This window comes from Podarcis pityusensis, assembly GCF_964106645.2.
Source record: "Podarcis pityusensis genome assembly, chromosome: 9".
Classification (NCBI taxonomy): domain Eukaryota; kingdom Metazoa; phylum Chordata; class Lepidosauria; order Squamata; family Lacertidae; genus Podarcis; species Podarcis pityusensis.
In genome coordinates, this window is record NC_138034.1 from 32,182,244 (window position 1) to 32,203,880 (window position 21,637).

Consider the following 21,637-nt stretch of genomic DNA (forward strand, 5'->3'; position numbering starts at 1 on the left):
TTTATCTTATATTTTGAAAATGTACATCCAGGGCTTTTTTTCCTTTAATTTTTTTGTGGGCCCCCAAGAGAGTGGGGCCCTAAGTTATAGCTTGTTTAGCTTGTACATAAATCCGGCACTGCACAATTAGCAGTACAACGGTTGTTGCTGTTGTTAAAATCTGTACACCGCCCTTCGCCCGCAGAGCTCAGGGCGGTTCACAACATATATACCAGGGTGATTTGATTTCCTAGCCTAGCTAACGCGTGCTCTGAGATCCCAGCCCGGTCCTGCATTTCCTCTGAAGCTCAGTTCAGGGCTGCTTACTCCCGAGTAAAAAGCAAGTGGCGAACTGCAGCCCCTGTTCCTCATTGCAGTATCCGAGAGTTGACCAGGCTCGCGCGCCTCTTGCAAAAAAAAAAAAAATACCCCAGCTCGCCTTGCAGCTGCTTCTGCTGCAATGGACGTGTGTGCAAAAAGAAGGACGGAAGGAAGGAAGAAGGCGGGATGGAAGCCACGCGGGAGGGGGGGGGAACCATCCCAAATACAGGTGAATTTACACTCAGTCTCGCGCAGCAAAGAGGAAGAAAAGAACCTCGGCGCGCGCGGCCCTTAAATTCCATCCCCCCCCCCGCCTCCCGCGCGCCCTTCGGCAGACCCAGAGGCCTTTGCGCGATGGCGTCACGGGGCCGGGGCCTCGGGAAGCCTCACGGCGGCAAACGGCGGGATGTTGCGGCGTCGGGCGGCGAAATGACTGGAGGCGGGAAGAGGAGGCCCGGAGCGGCGGCTGCGCAGGAGCAGGTTAGTCGACAGTCCCGACAGACGCGCACATAACGCGGGAGAACTGGGTGGCGGCGGCGGCGGCGGTGGGGACCAGCCTCCTTTGTGCCGCCCGGCTCCTCTTCCAGGCGGAGCGGAGGGTGGTTTGGGCTCCGCGACGAGGAGCGCGTCTCCCTCCCTGAGGCGCCTCAGGAGGCGACGGGGGCGGGAGGTGTCGCCGGGCGCCCCCTCAACGCCTTCCGCTGGGCCTGGCAGAGATGGGGTTGCCCCTAGAAGAGCCTCCTCCGAGCTCAGTGGGCGGCGCTGATCACACCCAAGGTCTCAGCTGCTTATTCCTGCACTGCAGGGGGTTGGACTAGATGATCCTCCTCAAGGTCCCATCCAACTCCACAATTCTATGCGTAGCTGTCAACGTTTCCCTTTTTTTAAAGGGAAATTTCCTTATTCCGAATAGGATTCCTCGCAAGAAAAGGGAAAAGTTGACAGCTATGATTCTCTGAGAGGGCAAAGCACCAAGCTCTGGATTCAAATCCCCTTCCTCTTAGGCACCTTCCTTCCCAATCCTCCAGCGCACTCCTAATAATAATAATATATTTATACCCCGCTCATCTGGCAGGGTTTCCCCAGCCACTCTGGGCAGCTCCCAACAAAATAATTAAAATAAAACATCAAATAGTTAAAATAAAACATCAAACATAAAAAACTTCCTAAAGCATGAGAGTATGAGCTTGCTTCTTCCCAGGCTGTGGGATTAAAATTGATCTGCTGTCCACTGGTACTAGTGTGAAAAGGGGAAGGAGGTCAAGAAGAGGCGGTGCTCCAGCGAAGCAGACGTCCCCGGCCATGTACGCCAAGAGGTGGAAAGCTGCTACCGGCTCCAGATGCCCGAAGATTTCTATTGTTTCTGGAAGTTTTGTGAGGAGCTGGATCCTGACAAGCCATGTGGTGGGTTCCGGAAACCCGGTTTTTCCATGTTGTTGTTTTTTTAAATAGCATCTTTGGTGATAAGACGTTTTGGCAACAAAGGCAAAAAGAGAAGTTCTCACATTTCCTCTTGCTTGGATTTAAAAGTCAAATCCAGTGCCCCAGCTGCAGTGAACCTTTTTTTTTTTTACCCTAGTCTGCAAACTGTTTCCCCAGACATACACCTATGTAAAATGTCACACTTTCCCATGAACCTTCCAGCGTCGGTGCAGGTCATGGACATTGTTATTGTCCTCACTTTAGTGTTCTGATCCTAAAAGCATAAGATGGAACTGTTGATTTTAGTGGGAAATATTTCTGTGTTATTTGTTTAGGATTGGACTGTGATGAGACAGTATTATAGCAACCAACAGTTGTACACACAGGCCAAGCATTAAAAGTTTTTGTCTCCGCCTAGAGTTTGAGCTAGAAAGTCTTTATTCCTCTCCCCTCCCCTTCTTTCTATTTATCTATCTATCTATCTATCTATTTATTTATTTATTTATTTATTTATGAAACATTATTTAGGATTAGAAATGTGTACTGTGCGTGCAGCTCTTCTGTAGGTAGATGGAACATCAATTTATCGACCTGAGAAGGGAGAAAAGCACCTCAATTAGAGTTGCATTAATATGGGGCAAAGAAGAGCTTCTTTAAATAAAGTCATTTTAAAAGTTAAATAGGGCTTTTCTGGCTTAGATCTTTCTCCAGGAGCATAATACAATGTATTTTATGCTTTTGTGCTATTTTTAAAATGAATTTTTAAATACATTTCATAGATGCACTTAAATCAAACATTGGACTTCAGCTAGTTGGGCCATATGACATTCTTGCTGGAAAACATAAAAAGACAAATAGATCAGCGGATGTGAACTTCAATCTTCACTGGAGGTTTTTTTATGATCCTCCTGAATTCCAGACTATCCTCACTGGAGACAGCAAAATGCAGTATCATATGGGATATTTTAGGTAAGTATCTACCTTGGAAAAAGATTTTACTTATTCTAGCACTTCTATTCCTGTCATTGCCTAAAAAATACATTAGGCACTGCTGATTATTACTTACAATTAGCTCTACCCAGAATAGGATATGAGGCCAAGGACCAATTCCAGCGCAACGTTTGGCCGTTTTAATGATAATCTTTCACCCGTATGTGTCTGTAGGTGGAAAAGTGATATCAGAATGTGTTGTCCATATAATTGGGCAGGGGAGGCAGTTCCCAATAAATATTGCATCTAGCAATCTTGTCTGCATAGGCTGTTTCCATATACATTTTCCATGCAAAGTTTCACTGAATGTTTTTAGAAGCTCTCATGTTCATGCCAAATTTTGTAATCAGCCTGTAGTCTCATGTTGGCATACAAAGGCATCCCATAGGACAAGGAAGGGAAGTCTTTAATGTTTGATGTTTTATTGTGTTTTTAATATCCTGTTGGGAGCCACCCAGAGTGGCTGGGGAGGCCCAGACAGATGGGCGGGGTATAAATAAATTGTTGGTTTTGTTATCTAAGAACTGTTTATATGGAACTTTGAGAACTTATTCATACTAAAGAAATAAATTTATCTATCCAGCAGGTGGCTCCATACATTAATTTAGGCAAATGAAAACCACCTGAGAAATCTTGCTTACTTGCTGATTAATTTTTATGGCAAACAGAGTGAAAATTTGAGAGGCTATTGTACAATCCTCAGAGAAACATAAGAACTCATGCTATCACTTTTTTAAATACTATTTTTGGTTGGGAATAATCTGGATTCTCTTTGTAACACCACAGAGAATACTGATGTAATATGTTTAACTTCAGGACATTGTATGTGAATTTTTAGGGATATGCCGGATGAACTGCCTGTGTGGGTTGGTGAAAATGAAGCCAAGAAGGGCTGCACAATTTCTCAAGTTGGTGACAATGTATTTGCTGCTGTAAAGTAAGATTAAATACTTTCAACTCCTGGATTAAAAACAAACATGAATCTGGACCAAATTAGATGAGACAGGAGAGCAATTTCTATGTTTATGCTGGGTTTTTTAAAAAAACTGAAATGTAGTTGCAGGGCAAGTGCAAATTTGACTGGAGCAGTGTTTGTATATGTTCAGATATTTACCCACAAGCCATTTTCCAATAAAACTTGCACCACAGCTATGTTTCTTCATGGAACGGAAAAGGTACCTATTTACTTGGATCTGTCTAAAGTGCCTCTTGCCCTCCTGAACAAATTCTCCTGCATTTGCCACAAGACTAGTGTGGGGTGCAATATATGCTAGCTGCTGTATCATAAGCTTTGGTATAACTACTTGTCCTCCGGAAGCTCCATTTCAGTTTTTGTAAAAAATGGCGGGAGACCAATCACATGGCTTACCTAGTTTGGTTCATAGAACTTCTAATTTGGGCACTCCGATGACATTTAGTGTGCAATCCTACACATTCTTACCTAGGGAATGAGTCACAACTATACAATGAGGCTTACTTATGACTAGATACCGTATCTTGTATCTGTTAGTTTCTTGCCAGTTGCTCTTGTATAGCTGTGTGTTTCAGCTTTTGTGAACATTACACTTGATTTTTTTCTGATTATTGTAAGCTAGCAAAATTTCCTAAACACTTTAAAAAGCAAGAAGGTAGTCACTTTCCTATCAAAGTTTTCTATATACGCTGTATATATTGTTCATATTATGATTCTTAGCAGTCTAGGACGGGTGGGGGGGGGGCGGAAATAACATAGCCGTCATTTATAGCCAAGTTTCTGCTTCAACAGCAATATTTGAGGCTGCCTTTGAGTTATCATTTTCAAGTCATTACTCTTCGTAAACACTTTATGCATTTTCCAATTGTTAGCTCAGAAATACTTTCAGTCATCCAGTTCAGTAGTTTTATTGAAAATTATGCATATTAAAGGGGTTGATTAATGTACTATGACCTGTTCAGTTTGCACATATTGAATGTGTTTTTCTTTTTGACTAAAATAAAATGGAAGCAAAATAGTATACTTAGTTTAAAAAGCCAGTAGCTAAACAATACTGAAATCAAGACTCCCCATGCAGCTGTTGTTTTTGTCTGTTTCTCGAGTTGAGACACCTTGCTTGTTGAAACTTCTACCTTGTGTGACAGTACAAAACAACACCTAGTCTATTGAATAATCCATATTCTGGCACATCGACTGAAAGGGCTGATTGTGGGACTATTTTGATGTGATCTTTGTACATTGATACTACTTTTAAAAGTGATCATGTGAGCATTTCCACATGAAGTAATTATGTGGTGGCTAGTAATCCATAAATACAGTGAGCAAGACTTAATAAAATCCTTTGGGAGAGGTTATAGTCTCACTTAATTGCTGCTTCCCCATGGAGGCACTTGTGATCATTTCAAAAGCCTGTCTCTCAGCACCAAGCCTGACTCCAAAGTAGTCCTTTGGAATATTTACAGCTAAAGTTAGTTAAAAGTCATAGTTAAACATTCATTCATTCATTTATTTATTAATTACTATGTTTTGCTTTGCTGATTAAATCCATGCTAGATTCTTTGGAAGACTTAAGAAAACTTTCCATGCTTTTATCATTCTAGAGCAGGGCTGGGGAACCTGAGGCCCTCCAGATGTTGTTGGACTCCAACTCCCTTCATTCCTCATAATCAACCTAAGCTAATGGAGTCCCAACAACATGTCCCAGGTTCCCCATTCCTTTTACAAAGAAAAACGGATGATGCATGTAACACAAAGTTTTCTTTTTGTTTCAGATTATTTTTGTCCAAAAGGCTTAAGGAATTGACGGACAAAAAGAAAATCAGCATTCTGAAAGATATAGATGAAAAACTAACCAAAACAGCAAAAGAACTTGGTTACTTGCTTGAGCAAAAAACCATGAAGATGAAACAGAGAGACAAGAAAGTATGGCTTGATTTCTTTCTAGATTAATAAAGAACTCTAATGTATAGGCCCGTTCCTTTTTTTTCCTGCTCAAGGCCAGCTTCTGTTAATTTTCTATACGTTTACAAGGTAACTTATCCTAAGAAATAAATTCTCAATATTTTAATCACCTTTTTACTATGAGAAAATGTTGAGTTGCTTTACGTATGCTTAAAGTTTGATCGTTGTTGAAAGGTATAAAATACGAAGCATTGCTTGGCTGTAGGTATTTTTAAAGTTTTAGGAGCCATAATAAATGATGTTCAAAACACAGAAACATATTCTTAATGGCATCTGACAGCAATGCCTTTTATATAAATTACAGCATCAACACTCTCTTCATGGCAAAACATGAGATTACCACTAATGTATACTTTAAAGATCCAAAGAACTTAAATAACAGAACAAGCAGAAACAATATGGAGGACATAGAAGGAAGTATCTCAAGCTCAACCCAGAAACCAAACAAATCAGGAATGACATAGATTAAGACTTAATTCTAAAACATAGATTTAGAATAATATCAGACATGTTTGTCCAAATACGTTAACTGTAACTAAACTATGTTCACCAGCTATAGGCTATAGATGGAAAAGTGTTACCTTAAGCAACCAGAATACCAGTTACTTGTGCAACAGTCTATGTTTTGAAATGACAGGTGCAAATTCTGTTCATATTGAACTATGAATTTTCAGAACATTTCTAGCTTTAAAAATCTTAAATTTAATTTGGGAAAGACAGGAGCAAGTTATAAATTCCCCTTCCCCCCAGTTGATCCAGAAACAGCTGAACAGCCTCAAAGAGGGGATTCCTTGAGAAACAGCCAATTCAAAACATTGTAGGTGCCTTGTGGTGGTAACCTCCAATGGAACTGGCTTCTCTGTCTTTTCCCAATGGAATCACCACTTCAAGAGGAAGGAGGTGGAGCACTGTTTTCAATGGATTGTCTTAGTGCTCCAGAAGATTACATGGATGAGCAGCAAGGAACACTGAGCAATGCTCTATAATCATTGCTGTCGCACAAAAAGGTAGAGAGCTGTCTACTTGGTACAAAAGGTTTTAAAGGCTGGTTAATAATTCAGTTAAATGTAAATACTTCTAGAAAAGTAAGTCTTTGAATAGATGCAGAATTAATATTTTAATTCAGATATGGTTCCATGTAGTTTGACAGGCCTAGGCTTAATTGTATTTGTCTCTTTCTCTTTTCAATACAGGTAGTAACCAAGACATTTCATGGAGCTGGTCTGGTTGTCCCCATAGATAAGAATGATGTTGGGTACAGAGAGCTTCCTGAAACAAATGGTAAATTAATTCTAGTGTTTCTGTTCTTAGAAAAAGAAAATTGAATTTTGCTATTAGTAAGAGTGCATTTAGATACTGAAGTCTTGAAAGAAAAATGAATATTTATACGTTAGGTTGAATCCAGACTTTTGCTCCTAGTAGCAGGAGTATTCCCTGACTGTAATTCCACCCATGAGATGCTCCCGCTTGAAGTAGGGAAAGGTCAATGTTGCTGGTTCTCCTCTCCTTGGGTGACCTTCTAGAACAATGTGAGAGCTCATGACAAGGGCTACAGGGAGGGGGAACTGGCAAACATTTGCTTAACAACCCCTTTCACCAGTGGGAGTGTCAGAGTCTAATTCCATAGCTGTAGTGATCACTAATGAGCAACCTGTCTGCCATTACTGATATTCTTATTGAGAAATCTCTGTTATTCTGAGGAATCCTAGGCAACATACAGTAAATCAGACAAAACTGAATGATAAAGGAAACTTGTTCCAATTTAGTTCTCATGTGAACTTTCCTCTGCAGCTGGTCTCAAAAGAATCTGTAAAGCCGTTGTAGATGCTCCTAATGATGACCAGAGACTGAAAGCCTTTGCCCCTATTCAGGAAATGCTAACTTTTGTTCAGTTTGCTAATGATGAATGTGACTATGGAATGGGATATGAACTGGGAATAGACCTCTTCTGCTATGGGTCACATGTAAGTAAAATAATTTTCTCTGCAGAAACTCATTCATTTTGTGAATGAACAGAAAGAACAAATGAGCTCAACCAAGCAGCTCGTGAAACTAACTATACAGGAAACTGAGGAAATGTTTGACATGAAAAACAGTATGGGTGTGTAATATCAATTTCAGTGAGATAATGTGTTCTTTTAATCTTTTCTAGTATTTTCACAAGATTGTTGGCCAGTTGCTGCCTCTTGCTTACAACTTGCTGAAGAGGAATCTGTTTGCAGAAATCATTGAAGCTCATTTAGCTAATAGGAAAGAGGAGAATGTAGACCAGCTTGCAGCATGAAATAGTGTCATTAAGTGAAGTATTGAGTTGCCTTGTTTCGGGGTATTTTCTTGTTTTTTGGTACTGAACTGGTGTAGTTTCTATGTGAGATAAATAAACTTGTTTTGCTAAAGATTAGCAGCTTATTGACCAGGGTGGGGATCCAAATTATATTTCCACTTTCATTTTGCACTCTGCATTGCCATACACTGTAATATTATAAGATAATGGGTTGCAAACCATGAGGTGGCCTTCTAATGGCAGAAAAGCTGTTTTTAAAAAATACAGTGGACTATGTGGAAAGTTCTGGGGTGGTGGGAGGTGAAAAACCTACTTTCCATGTTTCCTGAGTAGCAGAGTTTCTACTACCTTCACAGTTACTCCTACCTCATCTTCAGCAAGTGCAGGTGGGCATAGACCTGCCTTCTGAATAACTTGGTCAGAAGCTATATATGCAATACTAGACTACTACAGGGATGACAGCAAACATGCCGTAAAGGCTAGGGATCAATCAAGCCAGTCTTTCAGGAGGAAGAAAACTTACAACAAACCAGGAGTTAGAAATATGTTAAACTTGCTTGCTACAGACAAGAGAACAAAACTAGTTCTAAAAACAAAATTCCTGCATTTTCACATTTGATGAAGTATTTACTTAATATGGTTATCCTACTTTTTTTAGACAGCTCGTGTCTATTAAAAAACGCAGCTCGTGTCTATTTAAAAAGAAATTCACTGCCCTCAGACTTTGGAACACACACACACAGAGGAAGCAAAAAAAGGTAGAGAGAAAAATTGTTCTTTAATGCCAGAACAAAGTTGGTGGTGGTTGGTGGTTTGTTTTTCTTTGGCCCTTTATTTACGTTTTACACTCTGCTCTCTTATCCCAAGTGGTTCACAAAAAGTTAAATTTAAAATCAAGTCTCTGTTGAGGCTAAATGAAGAAGGCGAGAAGCTTACACCTACAAAATTTTGGGAAGCCAGGTGGAGGGAGAGATCCAGCCAACAAAACCTTTTCTTCAACAGATGGCAAATGCTACTAAAAGCCATTTTTGGCAGAGCAGCAAGTAAATAATTGTTTAGCATACCTTTCCAACAAACAAAAGTTACTGGTGGCAGATTGTGTAAGAATACTCTACTGAATTTCTGTGACATTGTGCTGACTTTGCTTTTGGTCACATTCAAGGTTTTGCCTCATGGTTTTTGTTTTCACCTAAACCCTTTTTATGTGGAAGAAAATGGAGGACAGGAATCTAATACAAAAGGGTAGTTTACAATTGATTATTATAAAGGTAGATCAATCTGCAGTTTAGTTCTTCCACTTAAAAAAAAGGTGTTTGTGCTCTTTCTGCTCATTCACTAAGTAAATGCAAGAAAGGAAAAAGCTGTGTTTTAACATTCTTCCATTCTGGTATGTTTGACAGTACCTCCCAAATCTTTGGATAAAAGAAATGCATATGTACTTTGTATAGCCAATGATTAATTAAGTAATGAAAAAAGTCAAAACCAAAATGGTCATACAGAAAAATTTAATACATTTTTATAATGAAATCATCACAGTAATAGGTTTTTTATTTTACTGTAATGATACGCAACTATATCACACTAGTATAAATAAAAACATTAGGATTAATGTTTAATACAGGTCTAGGAAATATCACAGATTAACAAACTATGCATTCATGAACCAACTGAACTGCTATAAACAAAACAAAGATGGCGATACCCTCAAACACCACATCCTGCTCAACTTGAATAAGGCCCTGCAAATTTTTACATTAGTATATACCCTCTGCTTTTTTGCGCAATACACAGGCACACTTAGTTCAGTTCCAGAGTCTCTTAATGCACCATGACAAACAAACTTGTCATGTGCTAGTGAGGAAAACTGAGCAGGTAAGAACAGCAAACAGTGCATTAGATCGGCACAGTATAGATGTGAAGGTCTTAACATTTAAGTAAGTGATCTGGGGCATGAATTAGTATCTTTTCACTTCATGCTGCAACAGCTAGTCTGAGGGCACTGAATTTATACCCAAAAAAACCTCGTGTTAAAGCAAGTAGCTATATGAAAGTTTCATACTGAACAGGACAGGAGGATTTCAAATTAAAGCATGTTACTTAGAGAAAGTAAGTTTATTTTAGATATACATGATAAGAACCAGGGCAAAAGAGTTTTTACTTTTAAAGAAAGTGTTAGAAGCATCATAAGTAGTCTCCTGAACTTTGTCTATACATTAGCCAAATTCTGTTCAGTTAACACTGATTTACACAATAAAAGGCTCCAAAGGAACAAGTGTTCCAGTTTAATACCCAGGCAAGTAAATAAAGAAGGTCTCATTACTACCAATTTTAAAAAACAATAGCTTGGACCCAAAGTTTCCCTTTCTCTGACAGGGGGCTCCCATCAAAGGCTGGGAATCTTTGGATTCAGCCCAATGTACTGTGCCAAAAAGTATAGCTTTGGCAAAGGTTCAGCTCAGAGTTCAAAGCAAAGCTTCAAAGAATTTCTAAATCACATTGGCCAATTAGGCACTGCAAGGAAATATTAATCTATAGATTTTAAAAGCTACGCCTAAACAATTATTAGTATTTGGACCACTTAGCAAAGCACTTGTTTACAGTTCTTAGTTGCATTCCTACCGACTTCACCAAATTTACTCTGGAATTCCTTTGGAACATGTTTTCCTCAGACAGATACTCTAGTGTCAAATGATTTGCAAATAAAAAAAAGAGCTTACTCAGGCAACAGGCCTGAGATACACAAACACACCTGGTGTTACACAAACGTATATGCAGTACGTAGGGCACCTGGTTCTTTTTATGAAAAGATGCTTCCCTGGCTACCTTACACACACCTGTGAATTTTCAGTGTTTCCAAATGGGCTTATCAAGTGAGGTAGGGGATTACTGGGCAAAGTCAGGCGCTACACTGTGCAAACAGTTTACCACACAGCCCTCAATCATTCTGACAGTTTCATGTTCACCCATAATGCTTGAAAAGCCAATGTAAATGCCCTCGCAATCAGGAGATGTGATGCTCTGGAATGTTCACCTGCCAGTCACATCTCTAACTGTCCCATTTATGTTTCAGTTTTTTTATGGTCAAACCCCTCAAAGTAAAACCTCCCAGTCTTTGGCCTGATTCACACATGATAAACCAAAGTTTGGCTTAACTAGACTGTGCTCCCAGAGCAGCTCACAGCCTGCAGCCTCTTTGCTCCTTTACCAGTCCTTTTTGCTGCTGCGAGCTAAGCCAAACTTTGGCTAAGCATCTTGTGCAACTGGGCCTCATGGTTAAGCTCTCTTCTCACTGACCATGAGCTGCTCCCAAGGCCAACATACTAAGCCAAACGTTGACTTGGCTCACTGAAGCAGCAAAAAGGACCAGGGAGAAAGAGGATGTTGTGCGAACCAGGCTACTGTGGTAGTGATGTTTTGTGTAGAATACAGTGTAGACATTCCAGATACAAAGGATTGTATATTATTGGTGTCCCGCTGCTGAAAGAAGGCTCTTTGATCCAGCGGGTGCTTCCATCAACAGAACAGAGATTGGGGCAAACTTCAGTGATTTCCCTTTCCTCCTACAACCTGCCTCCAGTCAGCTCTGGAGGACAGAAGACCATTAGAACAATGTGGAGAGTGGTGCAGGGGGCTGCAAGATAATGGCCAAGTCATCAAAGATCGCTTTGATCCCCCTTCCACTCAGGCAAGACTCTGCTGCATCCAAGAGCTTTTTCTCAATTGAGGGACACCAAGTGGATACAACCCAGAAATTGAGACAAAAAATGTTCCAGTAAATTATATCTATTGTGGATAGGATTTAAACCCGACATAGTTGCAGTAGGAATCAATTGTTACTTGAAAAACTGAATTATCACTTCAGCAGTTATGTTCTAAAGCTATTGAAAATCAAAATCAAAACGATAGCAGGTTTATAATTAAAATAATTGTTTTTAAATCCTGCATTATTTACAAATGTTGGGTCCATTATTTCTGCTTTGTTTAAAAACAAACAGTAATTTAAGATTATGGCCATCAATCAAGTGGCAGACTGCATTATAAAGAAATATTAAACACTTCCCCCATTGATAAGCTTTTGCCTAACCCATCTTTGCACATGGAGGTTTCTGAATTACTGTATAAAAAATACATTATAAAGGTAAAATTAACTGTGTCACTGTTAACTAATTTTATTTAGTATATTTTAATTCATAAAAATATAAATAAAATAATGCTCAAATATCAGTGTATATCTAGTGCAAAATATGATTACATTTTTGTAGGAACAGGGAACAAAAAGTGATGGGTCGTAATTCTGAGGCAGGGGAGGAAATCTCCAGTGTTTGAGCATGCAGTTGTTACCAGACACATTTATATAGAATTGTTCTTAATAGAGTAGCAGTATTTTCCTTACACCGCACAACATTGGTATATACCTTAGTGTTTTTAATACAAAAAAATTGCATAAGCCCAGGTCATGTTATCATCTTGCAACAACATTCTTTTTGAGACAGGTTTTGGCTGTTTAAGCTGCAGCTCAAAAGCTACAGGATTTCAAACATGCTTCATACAAGTTATTTTACCTGCTCAATCTGCTTCTGTTGCAGTAGATCAAAACTGCCATAATAATTTCATGATATACAATCTTTTAAGTTTAAATGGCACAAGAAATACTTCCTTCTTGTGAACAAACTCAGCAGGTCACAGTACATCTCAATATGAGAAACTACCATTTCAGAAGGGCACATCAATTGTAAAGAGGCTCTGTTAGGGCTCAGGAGAGAGAAATAAAAGCTCTTTTGGAATGTAAAGAGGTGATATAAATAACTATGCACTTAATGAGTTAACACAACAATTGTCTGTGGTAAAAAGGGCAAAATCTTCCAGTATTCAAAAGATGGCTCAATTCAAAATGATCCCTCCAGAAACAGGGACTAGTAATCAGTTTCTTCAATGCTAAAGCAGCAGGGTACAGAATGGAGCCTTCCATCTTCTGACACAACTTTGTTACTGCACTATCATGGCAGATCTAGCAACTTAGAACGCATCCAGTGCAAGATTGCAGAACTTCACTCCTACCCTCTTTGTTACTGTGAGGACCATCCTTTTTCCAACTCTGCGCTTTTTCCTAAATCAACTCCTGAATTCCAGCGGCATGCTTCCCCAAAAATCCAGCTTTCCTCTTGCATTGCAAAACAATGCCTCATGCTAAAGTGTTGTGCTATTCAACAAATGAACCTCCTCTTCACTTTCCTCTCTCTCCTCTGTTACTGAATTCAGTTGAACATTATTGATGCGGGGTCTTGGTTTGCCGTCTGGGCCATATGACGGAGGATATCTTTTTTTGTTATGATGCCAAGGAGGCGCCTGGAAAGAGACACATAGAAGATGGCTAATTAAATACACGAGCCAGAAGAAATAGCCAAGCTAATTTTATAGCCAAATCCTTTTTGTTGACAGGAACAGAGTGCAGTAAAGCCTGATTTTCTTATTCCAAGAAACACATTTTGTTGCCATCAAGCAACCATCATTTTCTTTAAAACAACAGCAGTACTAAGATACTAAAGAGGGTGGTCACTAAACTGTAACCCGTTTTCAACTTCTAAGTAAAGAAAAGCCAAGCCTGTGCCCACTAATAGTTATTTTTTTGTTGCTGATTATTATATGCCAACAAAAAAGTAACAAAGGAGGACAAAGAAAAAGCAAACGTGTGAATAAGTGATACTGATCCCATTACCAAAAGAAATTATGGTTGAATATAGCTGGACTCAAAATTGCTTGACAGTTCAATTTTGAGGCTCTGTCCAGCATAACCTATTGGTTTGGGTGTCTTCATAAGAGCACTTGCACATATGTTTGAAGAAGAGATGATCACAGATTAATTTATTTCAGGTTCAAATTGAAAAAAAGAAGAAAAAAACATTTAGACCCCCTTTTTTCTTATTAGAAACAGTGCTCTTATGATCCAGGTTTTACTACTTATATACCAAGGAGTGAAGCTGTCCTAAAAAGGTTTATCACAGGAGAGGCAGAAAAAAAGAATGAGCTTCTAACCTTGTCATTCTGGTTAGTAGTTTTTTGCTGTAACTTTTTTTTTTAAATAGGATGCATGAAACACTTGTGAAGTATTAGAATAAAATGCAAGTTCAATTAGCATGTAAGCAGCCAAACTTGGAATACAGGTTTTAATAGCAACTACTGCAGAGCAGCAACTAGAATCTAAATAGCACAAAATACAGCAAGAAGGACAAATGACAAATTCTATCACTGCTGATGTTAATCAGGAAATAAAGTGCCTTCTAGTAGTCGCTCCACAAAGTGACTGCAACTGGGCAGGAAATAGTTCTAATGCTGAAATATGTCCTAGTTCAGATGTCAAAGACTACAATGAAGTTTGCAGGCTGATTGGCAGCTCTTGTTAAAAATGAAACCCCCAAACCTACAGAGTTTTGGCACATGCTTATTTTACACAGTTCAACAAAACTTGTCAGAAAACAGATGTACCCTGGAACCTTTGGGAATAGCAGAATTTCTATCATTGAAATCGCTAATCCACTTTCTTGCATAACGTTCACTTTTAATTAACAGTGAATGTTGAGCTCATGTCTTCATTTAGCATATTTTCCCACAAACGGATTTTGCTCACATTTCAAATTCATAAGGCCTATATACTTGTTTATGGAGGTTTGTTGTTGTTCAGCTGTTATAAGAGAACACTGAACAATTCACAAGTTTCATGCTTCCTGATGTCTAAAGTGTCTAATGAGGAGATCTGATATATCTAATCACCAAGGGTTCGACGTGCTGCTTTAGTTGCTCGAGATGCTCTAATATGTTCTTCTTTGTGATGATCCCCAAGACAATCCTGAAACAGATCATGTTATGCTAATAACTGTGTGTGAAATCAAACAAAAGAGCTCCAGTCATAATGAAAGAAGTTTAGGGGGGAAAGTAAAACGAAAACATGGACTGCAGAAATGCTAATAATGGGAAGGTTAACTGAAAAAGGATTTGAAGGCCACTGCATCTTCTCTCAATGCATATTAAACTTAAGATATAGACACATGTTGCGCACTGACATCTAGATGTTTTACCATTATTACAACCAATCTTTCCACATTTCCTGCCTTTATAAATATGAAATGCAAGAACAAGCTTAACTTTTACTCCTACAGATGCACATTTTACCTTCTTAAAAACATCTGATGATCAAAATATTAAGCCTGCCTCTGTCTCTATTTTAATCACATTAACAGTCCTTAAGACAGGCACCTAAATGCTACTCCATGCTCCCTCTCCCTGAATTCTGCATCTAGAATAAATTAGATCAATATGTTCACATATACTTAGTTTGGGTCTGTTTAAGCATGAATGGTAGAATGAAAACAGGCAAGAATGGGGAAGACGGGATAAATGTCTTATAAGAATAAAACCAGGGAGTAGCTGAAAACAGCAGATGGACAAGATGTTAAACAGGATGCCAAAACCCCACATTCTGACTCCTGGTAGTCCTACTTAGTTTCTTTCCATTACTTTAGATTTCACCAACACCTGTTTCATCTTTACATTTTTCTTACAGGCCATCAGAACTGGAAGCTTTTTAAAAATAATATTATTATTAATAATAATAAGATTCTTAGCATGCCACACACTGGACCAATACTAAATCCTGCACATATACAACAATTCCCTGGAATATACACAGCCGCGATAAAAAGCAACAGAACAATTAAGATACAAGTGGTATCACCAAAATGCAAAACAAAAAACCCAGAGCTTTCCTTTTCCAAACCACAAATAATTTTAGAGAAACATCCTAGCAAGCTGCTTTTCAAGGTCATGAAAATTAACAAATCTTTTGTAAACCAGCTTCTTAAAAATTAAAGGGTCATATCGTAGTAGACCAACTGAAATCAATGGACTTGCTTAATGGGCCCAATCTGAATATGACTAACACTGGCTATCATCTAAAATGCTTAGAATTGTGTTGGGGGTATTAAAAGTGTTTTACTGTTCCAGCTGCTGTGACCTCTTTCCTAGGAAAGGAGATCGAAATTTCCAGTCTGCATACACGTTTCCTTGCCTGATGCAGTCACATGCAGCAAATATACAAGTCTGCTTAGTGATGTGAATGATTTGGGGGTCTGCCCCAAACTGACAAGTGGAATGAGATCTGGCCACTGTTAAAATTATCAAACGCAAAGTAACATTAGCAAGCTGAAGCAAGAAAACAAATACGGACATTACACAGCTGCAGATTAAGCACAAGTAACTTTTTGCTATCGTGTTCACTTAATAATTCATTAGGAAATATAATAGAGTAATTTCTACATAGTTAATAATCGCATTGGAAAATGAGGTACTGCCAGTTGTAGCAGCATATTTTGCTACACTTCTACAGAGGGGGCTTCAGGCCTCATCAATGGTTTTAAGTGTTATAAAAGCATTTTCTAGGAATGCTATAGTGTACTCAACCCCATACATACATAGCAGTTTAGCTTTCAGGATGCAATCCTACTTACCTGGGTGTAAGTCTCACTTAGCCTAAGGAGACTTACTTTTGAACATAGTGTTGTTTGTTTAATTTGGGCTGAAGGCAAGTATAAATACTCCCCCCTTAAACTCTATTTAAGGCAGCAAATTTAAGTAGTTTATTGCAAGATCACATAGTGATGTCCAGTCTCTGGAGTCTAATATACATTAATCTAAAAATATCAGGCGGTATCCAGCATTGGTCATATTCTGGGTAACCACATTGCCACTGATTTTAATGAGCTTCTCCAAAATATGGATATCACTCATTATGTATATAGTTTTAAAGTGGAAATAGTTGTAGTTGTTATTGGTGTTATTTACAGCTTATTAGCATGTGCTTTGCATGCAAAAAGATCAAATTCTATACTCAGCATCTCCATATAGAACTGGGAGAGGGCAATGTCTGAAATCCTGGAGAGCCACAATATTGCAAAATAAACCACACTGAGTTATATCATTAGTCTGATTCAGTATAAGGCCGCTTCCTAGTCATGCACTTGGCATAAGTAATGTCGTACCAGAGGGAAGACATGTAAATGCAACAGAATGGCACCTGTGCTGTAAGCAAGGATTTTCTGTTTCAGAGTGTTGGAAGGTTCATGGAAGCTGATGTGCAAAGTTTCATAACCCTCCAACACTGATGTCATGCTGTTCACTTGAGTAGGCCACTCCCATTAGCAGTTCCATGTGAAAAGTTACATGTGAACCAGCTCTGAGACCCAGTAGTTTCATGGATCATTCTGAGAAGGCAAGTATGATTAGGCTGTGAGATCTAGTCTTATGATATAAAGCAGAAAGGGGGGAATGAGCTCATCATGGGGCTTCAGCTGTTGGGGGCAGACTCATGTTGCTTGCAATATGCAGCCCCCTGCTCATTTGTTTGAAGGGTATACAATCAGTTGAAAAGGAGGGAAATCACAACAAGAAGAGCTACAGAACTAGTGGCAATGTAGCTTTCATTATCATAACTTAACTGCACAGAGACAATGCAAACTATGATAAAGATGCTAGGGCCATTTTGTGACATGAGGGCTCTTGCAAAATGCAAGAGAGGAGGAGGCACCACCTCCAAGAAAAAACACAAATATAGTGAAGAACTGGGAGTAGTATTCAGTGGTGTCGATATCTTAACTGGAGGCAGGAGTATATACATCCATTCCATATTATGGTTTTAGACACAAGCAATATGGAAGCATTCCCATATCTTAAGAACAAAATATAACCCCCCAAAATCATGAATTTCTGTATGTCCCTCTTCTCATGGTAAACCAGTGAGAACAAGAAACCTTCTAGTGTCATGAATTATCCTCAGATGATTCTCAGGACTTATTTTGGGCTGCTAGGAGAAGATAGTGGGAAATTTGCAAAGGGCTGTGTTTGCTTTGAAAAAAATAAAATAAAATTAGGAGAAAATAACTTCTAAGTCAACACCCTGCTATGCGGTTGCCTCATGTTTGATACTTGAACAAGTGTTAGGGTGTTAAGACTTCTGAAGGAGCAACAGGACAAAGATAGAAAAATAAGTAATCCCAAACCTTTGTGATACAAATAGCTGTTCTCATCATTGGACTCACCCATTGTGTGTTACAAGGCACTGCCTCAGGCCCAGTTTGCGGAAAATATCAACCACTATCTCCATTGGTGTGTGATCCGTCACAGTAAAAGGGCTCATATCAAGAATGCTTCTAAGCTTCAAAGGTCGAGGGCTTTCTGCTGGAAGTGATGGGGTATGCTGGGCAAAACAGACTCTGGAACTGCCAACAATGCCTTCTTGCTTCTTCCTGGCACTTTCTTTAATCGGGACAATAGAAAACAAATATGTGAAAGAGAATGAATTATTCCCTTATGTCTAAAACAGTGAAAACTATATCTAAAAAGAAAAAGAAAGGACTATACATGGTGGTATTCCTCACGCCCCACCCAACCTAACTACAAAAGATTATTTTCTCATTTAGTAATCCATGTCATGTTAATTTAATTCAATAATCCTAAATAAGAATAAAGATACTTAATCCTACAAATTGTTCAATTCAGGAAACACACTGTAGCATTTCAAAACACTAAAAAATGATAGAAGGGGGAGGGTGCAATGTTTCATTATTAAAATATTTTTAACCTGCCTTTTGACTAAAAGTATCCAAAGTAGCTACCACTAGAAACACTTAAGCACAGTTCAAAGTTGTACCAAATTTTAAAGTTAGCAGGACAGTAATCCTTAATGCAGAAAAAAGAAAGGAAGCTAATCGGGGCAACCACAAAAGCCTTCCAGAAGAGGGTTGTCTTAGTCCAGAAAGAAGTACAGACAACTCGCAAGGGTGAGAAGCCAAGGATTGTGCGTAAAGCTGAAATCGCATATAGCCAGAATAACCCCTGTGCAACCATCCCCACCTTTCTGAAACAAGTGTGCAAAGTGGTGCTTGTGCCCCAGGCAAGGTGGAGAGCTTAAAAGCTCTTTCCACGGTGGGAAAACCTGGAAAACTGTCTACAAGTTGCAAGTCAACAGTAGTGAGCTCCACAGCTTCAATGCCACAGCACAGCCCATTACTCTTCAGTCAGTGGGAGGAATACAAGGAAAATCATAGAACACAAGTAGGTTCAAAAGAGAGTAATCAGTCCTTGAAGTATCTTGGGCCCAGACATTTCAGAATTTAAAAGGTCAAAACTTTAAACTGGGCTTGGGAATCAAGAGGAAGCAAAGTTATACATGTCCCGCACCCTGCACCACTCAACACTTTAGCATCTGCATTTTGAACCAGCTTCTGTTTCCTAGAAGTGTGGGTGTGGGTGTATTCATTCTTGATTTATTCTCCAAACAAACAAGGGGGGAGGGTGGAATCCAGCACACACATAGTAATGTTAGAGATAAGAAACAGTGCACAGGTCAAAGTCAAGTGACATCAGAAATGTGGCGGATCATGTGGCCATAAATTAGTCCAAAATGTTATTTATAATCTTAAGGGTTTAAAATCAGAGTGTAGTTTATCTACATATATTGAGTGTATTAAAGAGATCCAATCTAGATGTAACTAAGGCATGAATCATCATGGCTAGGTCATTCCTCCTGCAATGCAGCCTATGTAAACTCCTGGGTACTGCTTCACCTGAATATTCAGGGGTAACATCAGATGCAGGAGTTCCTCCAAGCTGCAAGTCTGAGTCTTCAAGTTATCCTAGCCTTACACTGGATATACTCCTAATCAACAGTGCTTTCATCTTGCCCGGATGAGGTTTCAACTTGTCTGCTCACATTCACTGAAGCATTTCAATGTTTAAATCCACAAAAGTAATGCAAGCAATGCTGCTTCTCCACACAACTATACTGCAAAATTATATTCTAGGTCTTCAAAACTGCCCCTGAGCCATATCTGTATGACAATCTCTTTGATGGTGGAGTGGGGACACAAAGACATTCATTTTCTATCACAAAGATTCATGTAGCACACCCCTATTACAAGAATTAAATTGTGCATGTCACAAACTTCTAGATATCTGGACTTGAAAGTGGCAGTCAAATGTAGTAACAAGGTACACAATAAAATTCACTTGGGTATTACTAGGTAATTATGCTGTGGCATAATTTCATATCAATCAGTTCTGGAATTTTATGCCTTTCAAATCTCGGTATGGCAAAAGCTGCAGTAGGTATTTCATTTGGTCTGATTCCCAGTCTCACTGCTCCCAAAGCTACTATGCAGTGCTAGAGCTTCCATATTTGGCTACATGGGCCTGTTAAGAAGAAGAAACAGTTCACTGTAGGGTTCTCTTCGTGTGAAAATGGAGAGCCTGGTGCTGCTCTTCAAGGATTACGCCCCCATTTCCACCTCCAAATTCATGTAACCCTCCGATTTCTCCTATGACTGCTCTTGAGCTAATGCTTTTTGGGGGGTATAGGGGAGGACAACAAACTCAGAATACAAAAATTCAATTACCTATTGCAATAGTCAAATCTCTCCTTAGAGCAAATCCCACTAGCCTCTGGGACTCTTTGGACATTATAACAGGAAAACCGTTATAGCTGGTTTCATTGATCATATTTTCTATATCATCCACTGTCATATTATCTTGTGTCAACACTGCCAGGGGTGCATCGTTTCTTCGAGGTCTCATGACATCAGCTGCCAATGTTGTGTGGGTAAATTCTTCCTTGGCATCCAAGAAAGGATATCCATTCAGACGAATGTGTGCTTCATAGATACCTTCCCTGCCAAAAGCGTCTCCTACCCACTTGCTTGTCATTACTGCAGCCATGAGGGGCACAATGTATTCTAGCCCACCTGTCAACTCAAATACAATAACCACTAGAGATACAGTCATCCTTGTCACACCACCTGAAAGGGGGAAAAAAGAAGGTTATTGATCAGTATGTCCTTGTGGAATAATGTATCAATGTGGTGTTCCCTGGCCACCTAGATAACATCAGGTGCCAGCCAGGTATTAAGTCAATCACCACAAGACTTCAACATGGAATTAGCAGCACATAACTTTGAATGTATATTAATGCTACACAAAAATAATAATAATAAAATTCACCCAAAGGTGTAGTTATCGTAAAGAAGGGGAAATGACAGACTGGTTTTATGATAAAAAATAATTTAATCCCCAAACTGCAAACTAACATTAGCTGGGAGTAAGTCCCATTGAGCACAACAACTCTTACTTCTGAGAAGACATGCCCAGAATTTCACTATATTTAAGTTTCAAGATTTAATAATGTGCTTATGTGGTACTGATAATTTCAACAAACAATTTAAATAATAATAATACGCAATCAGATGGTTTACAAAATCAAATTGGAATACAAAAAATGTTGACTTAGCACTGGGAAGGAAAATCGAAACTGACTGATCCTCCTTGTCCACAGCTTCCTCCACTAGAAGGAAGACTTCTGTTACTAGTTTAACATTTTTCCAAAGATGAACTGACTAAAGCCTGTCTGATCATTTACTCAAAATTTAATCTGCCAAAACCAGAAGTGGCAGCACCAGTTGCCAGGAGTCATCTGGTAGTATAGCCAATTCGCAACTCTAAGTTTGTATTCTTAAGGGGTTTTATTATCTTCCACATCATGATTCCCAATGCATAAATGGCTAAATCTATGTTCATATATAAAAGTCAGGGCTGGGAAACAGCACAAGGATGTTTGTGAATAAGTATTTCAAGGATTACCATACTTTTAATCAATACCAATTCCA

General features: G+C 39.1%; 2 protein-coding genes across 11 annotated transcripts in view; one reads left to right on the forward strand and one right to left on the reverse strand.

Moving 5' to 3' along the window:
* Positions 1 to 621: 621 nt before the first annotated feature.
* HPF1 (histone PARylation factor 1) lies at positions 622 to 8,043 on the forward strand. 2 transcript variants are annotated; one of them, XM_081019723.1, is made up of 8 exons: positions 622 to 780; positions 1,542 to 1,704; positions 2,502 to 2,691; positions 3,551 to 3,649; positions 5,458 to 5,608; positions 6,841 to 6,928; positions 7,439 to 7,611; positions 7,800 to 8,043. In XM_081019723.1, exons 1-8 carry the CDS (start codon positions 655 to 657, stop codon positions 7,929 to 7,931), a joined length of 1,122 nt encoding a protein of 373 aa, XP_080875849.1. In that variant the 5' UTR covers positions 622 to 654; the 3' UTR covers positions 7,932 to 8,043. The 2 variants fall into 2 exon arrangements, with proteins under 2 accessions (XP_080875849.1, XP_080875850.1); XM_081019724.1 differs by lacking the exon at positions 3,551 to 3,649.
* Positions 8,044 to 9,419: 1,376 nt separating this feature from the next.
* The window catches only part of CLCN3 (chloride voltage-gated channel 3), a 44,896-nt gene continuing 32,678 nt past the window's right edge, over positions 9,420 to 21,637 (reverse strand). For 6 of the 9 annotated variants that reach the window (XM_081019715.1, XM_081019713.1, XM_081019714.1 and 3 more), the window contains 4 exons: positions 20,375 to 20,773; positions 18,020 to 18,236; positions 14,700 to 14,775; positions 9,420 to 13,277 (listed from right to left, as the gene is read on the reverse strand). In XM_081019715.1, coding sequence (XP_080875841.1) covers positions 13,119 to 13,277; positions 14,700 to 14,775; positions 18,020 to 18,236; positions 20,375 to 20,773 — 851 coding nt within the window. In that variant the 3' untranslated portion in view covers positions 9,420 to 13,118. The remainder of the gene's footprint in view (positions 13,278 to 14,699; positions 14,776 to 18,019; positions 18,237 to 20,374; positions 20,774 to 21,637) is intronic. The other 3 variants (XM_081019719.1, XM_081019718.1, XM_081019721.1) reach the window with 1 other exon arrangement.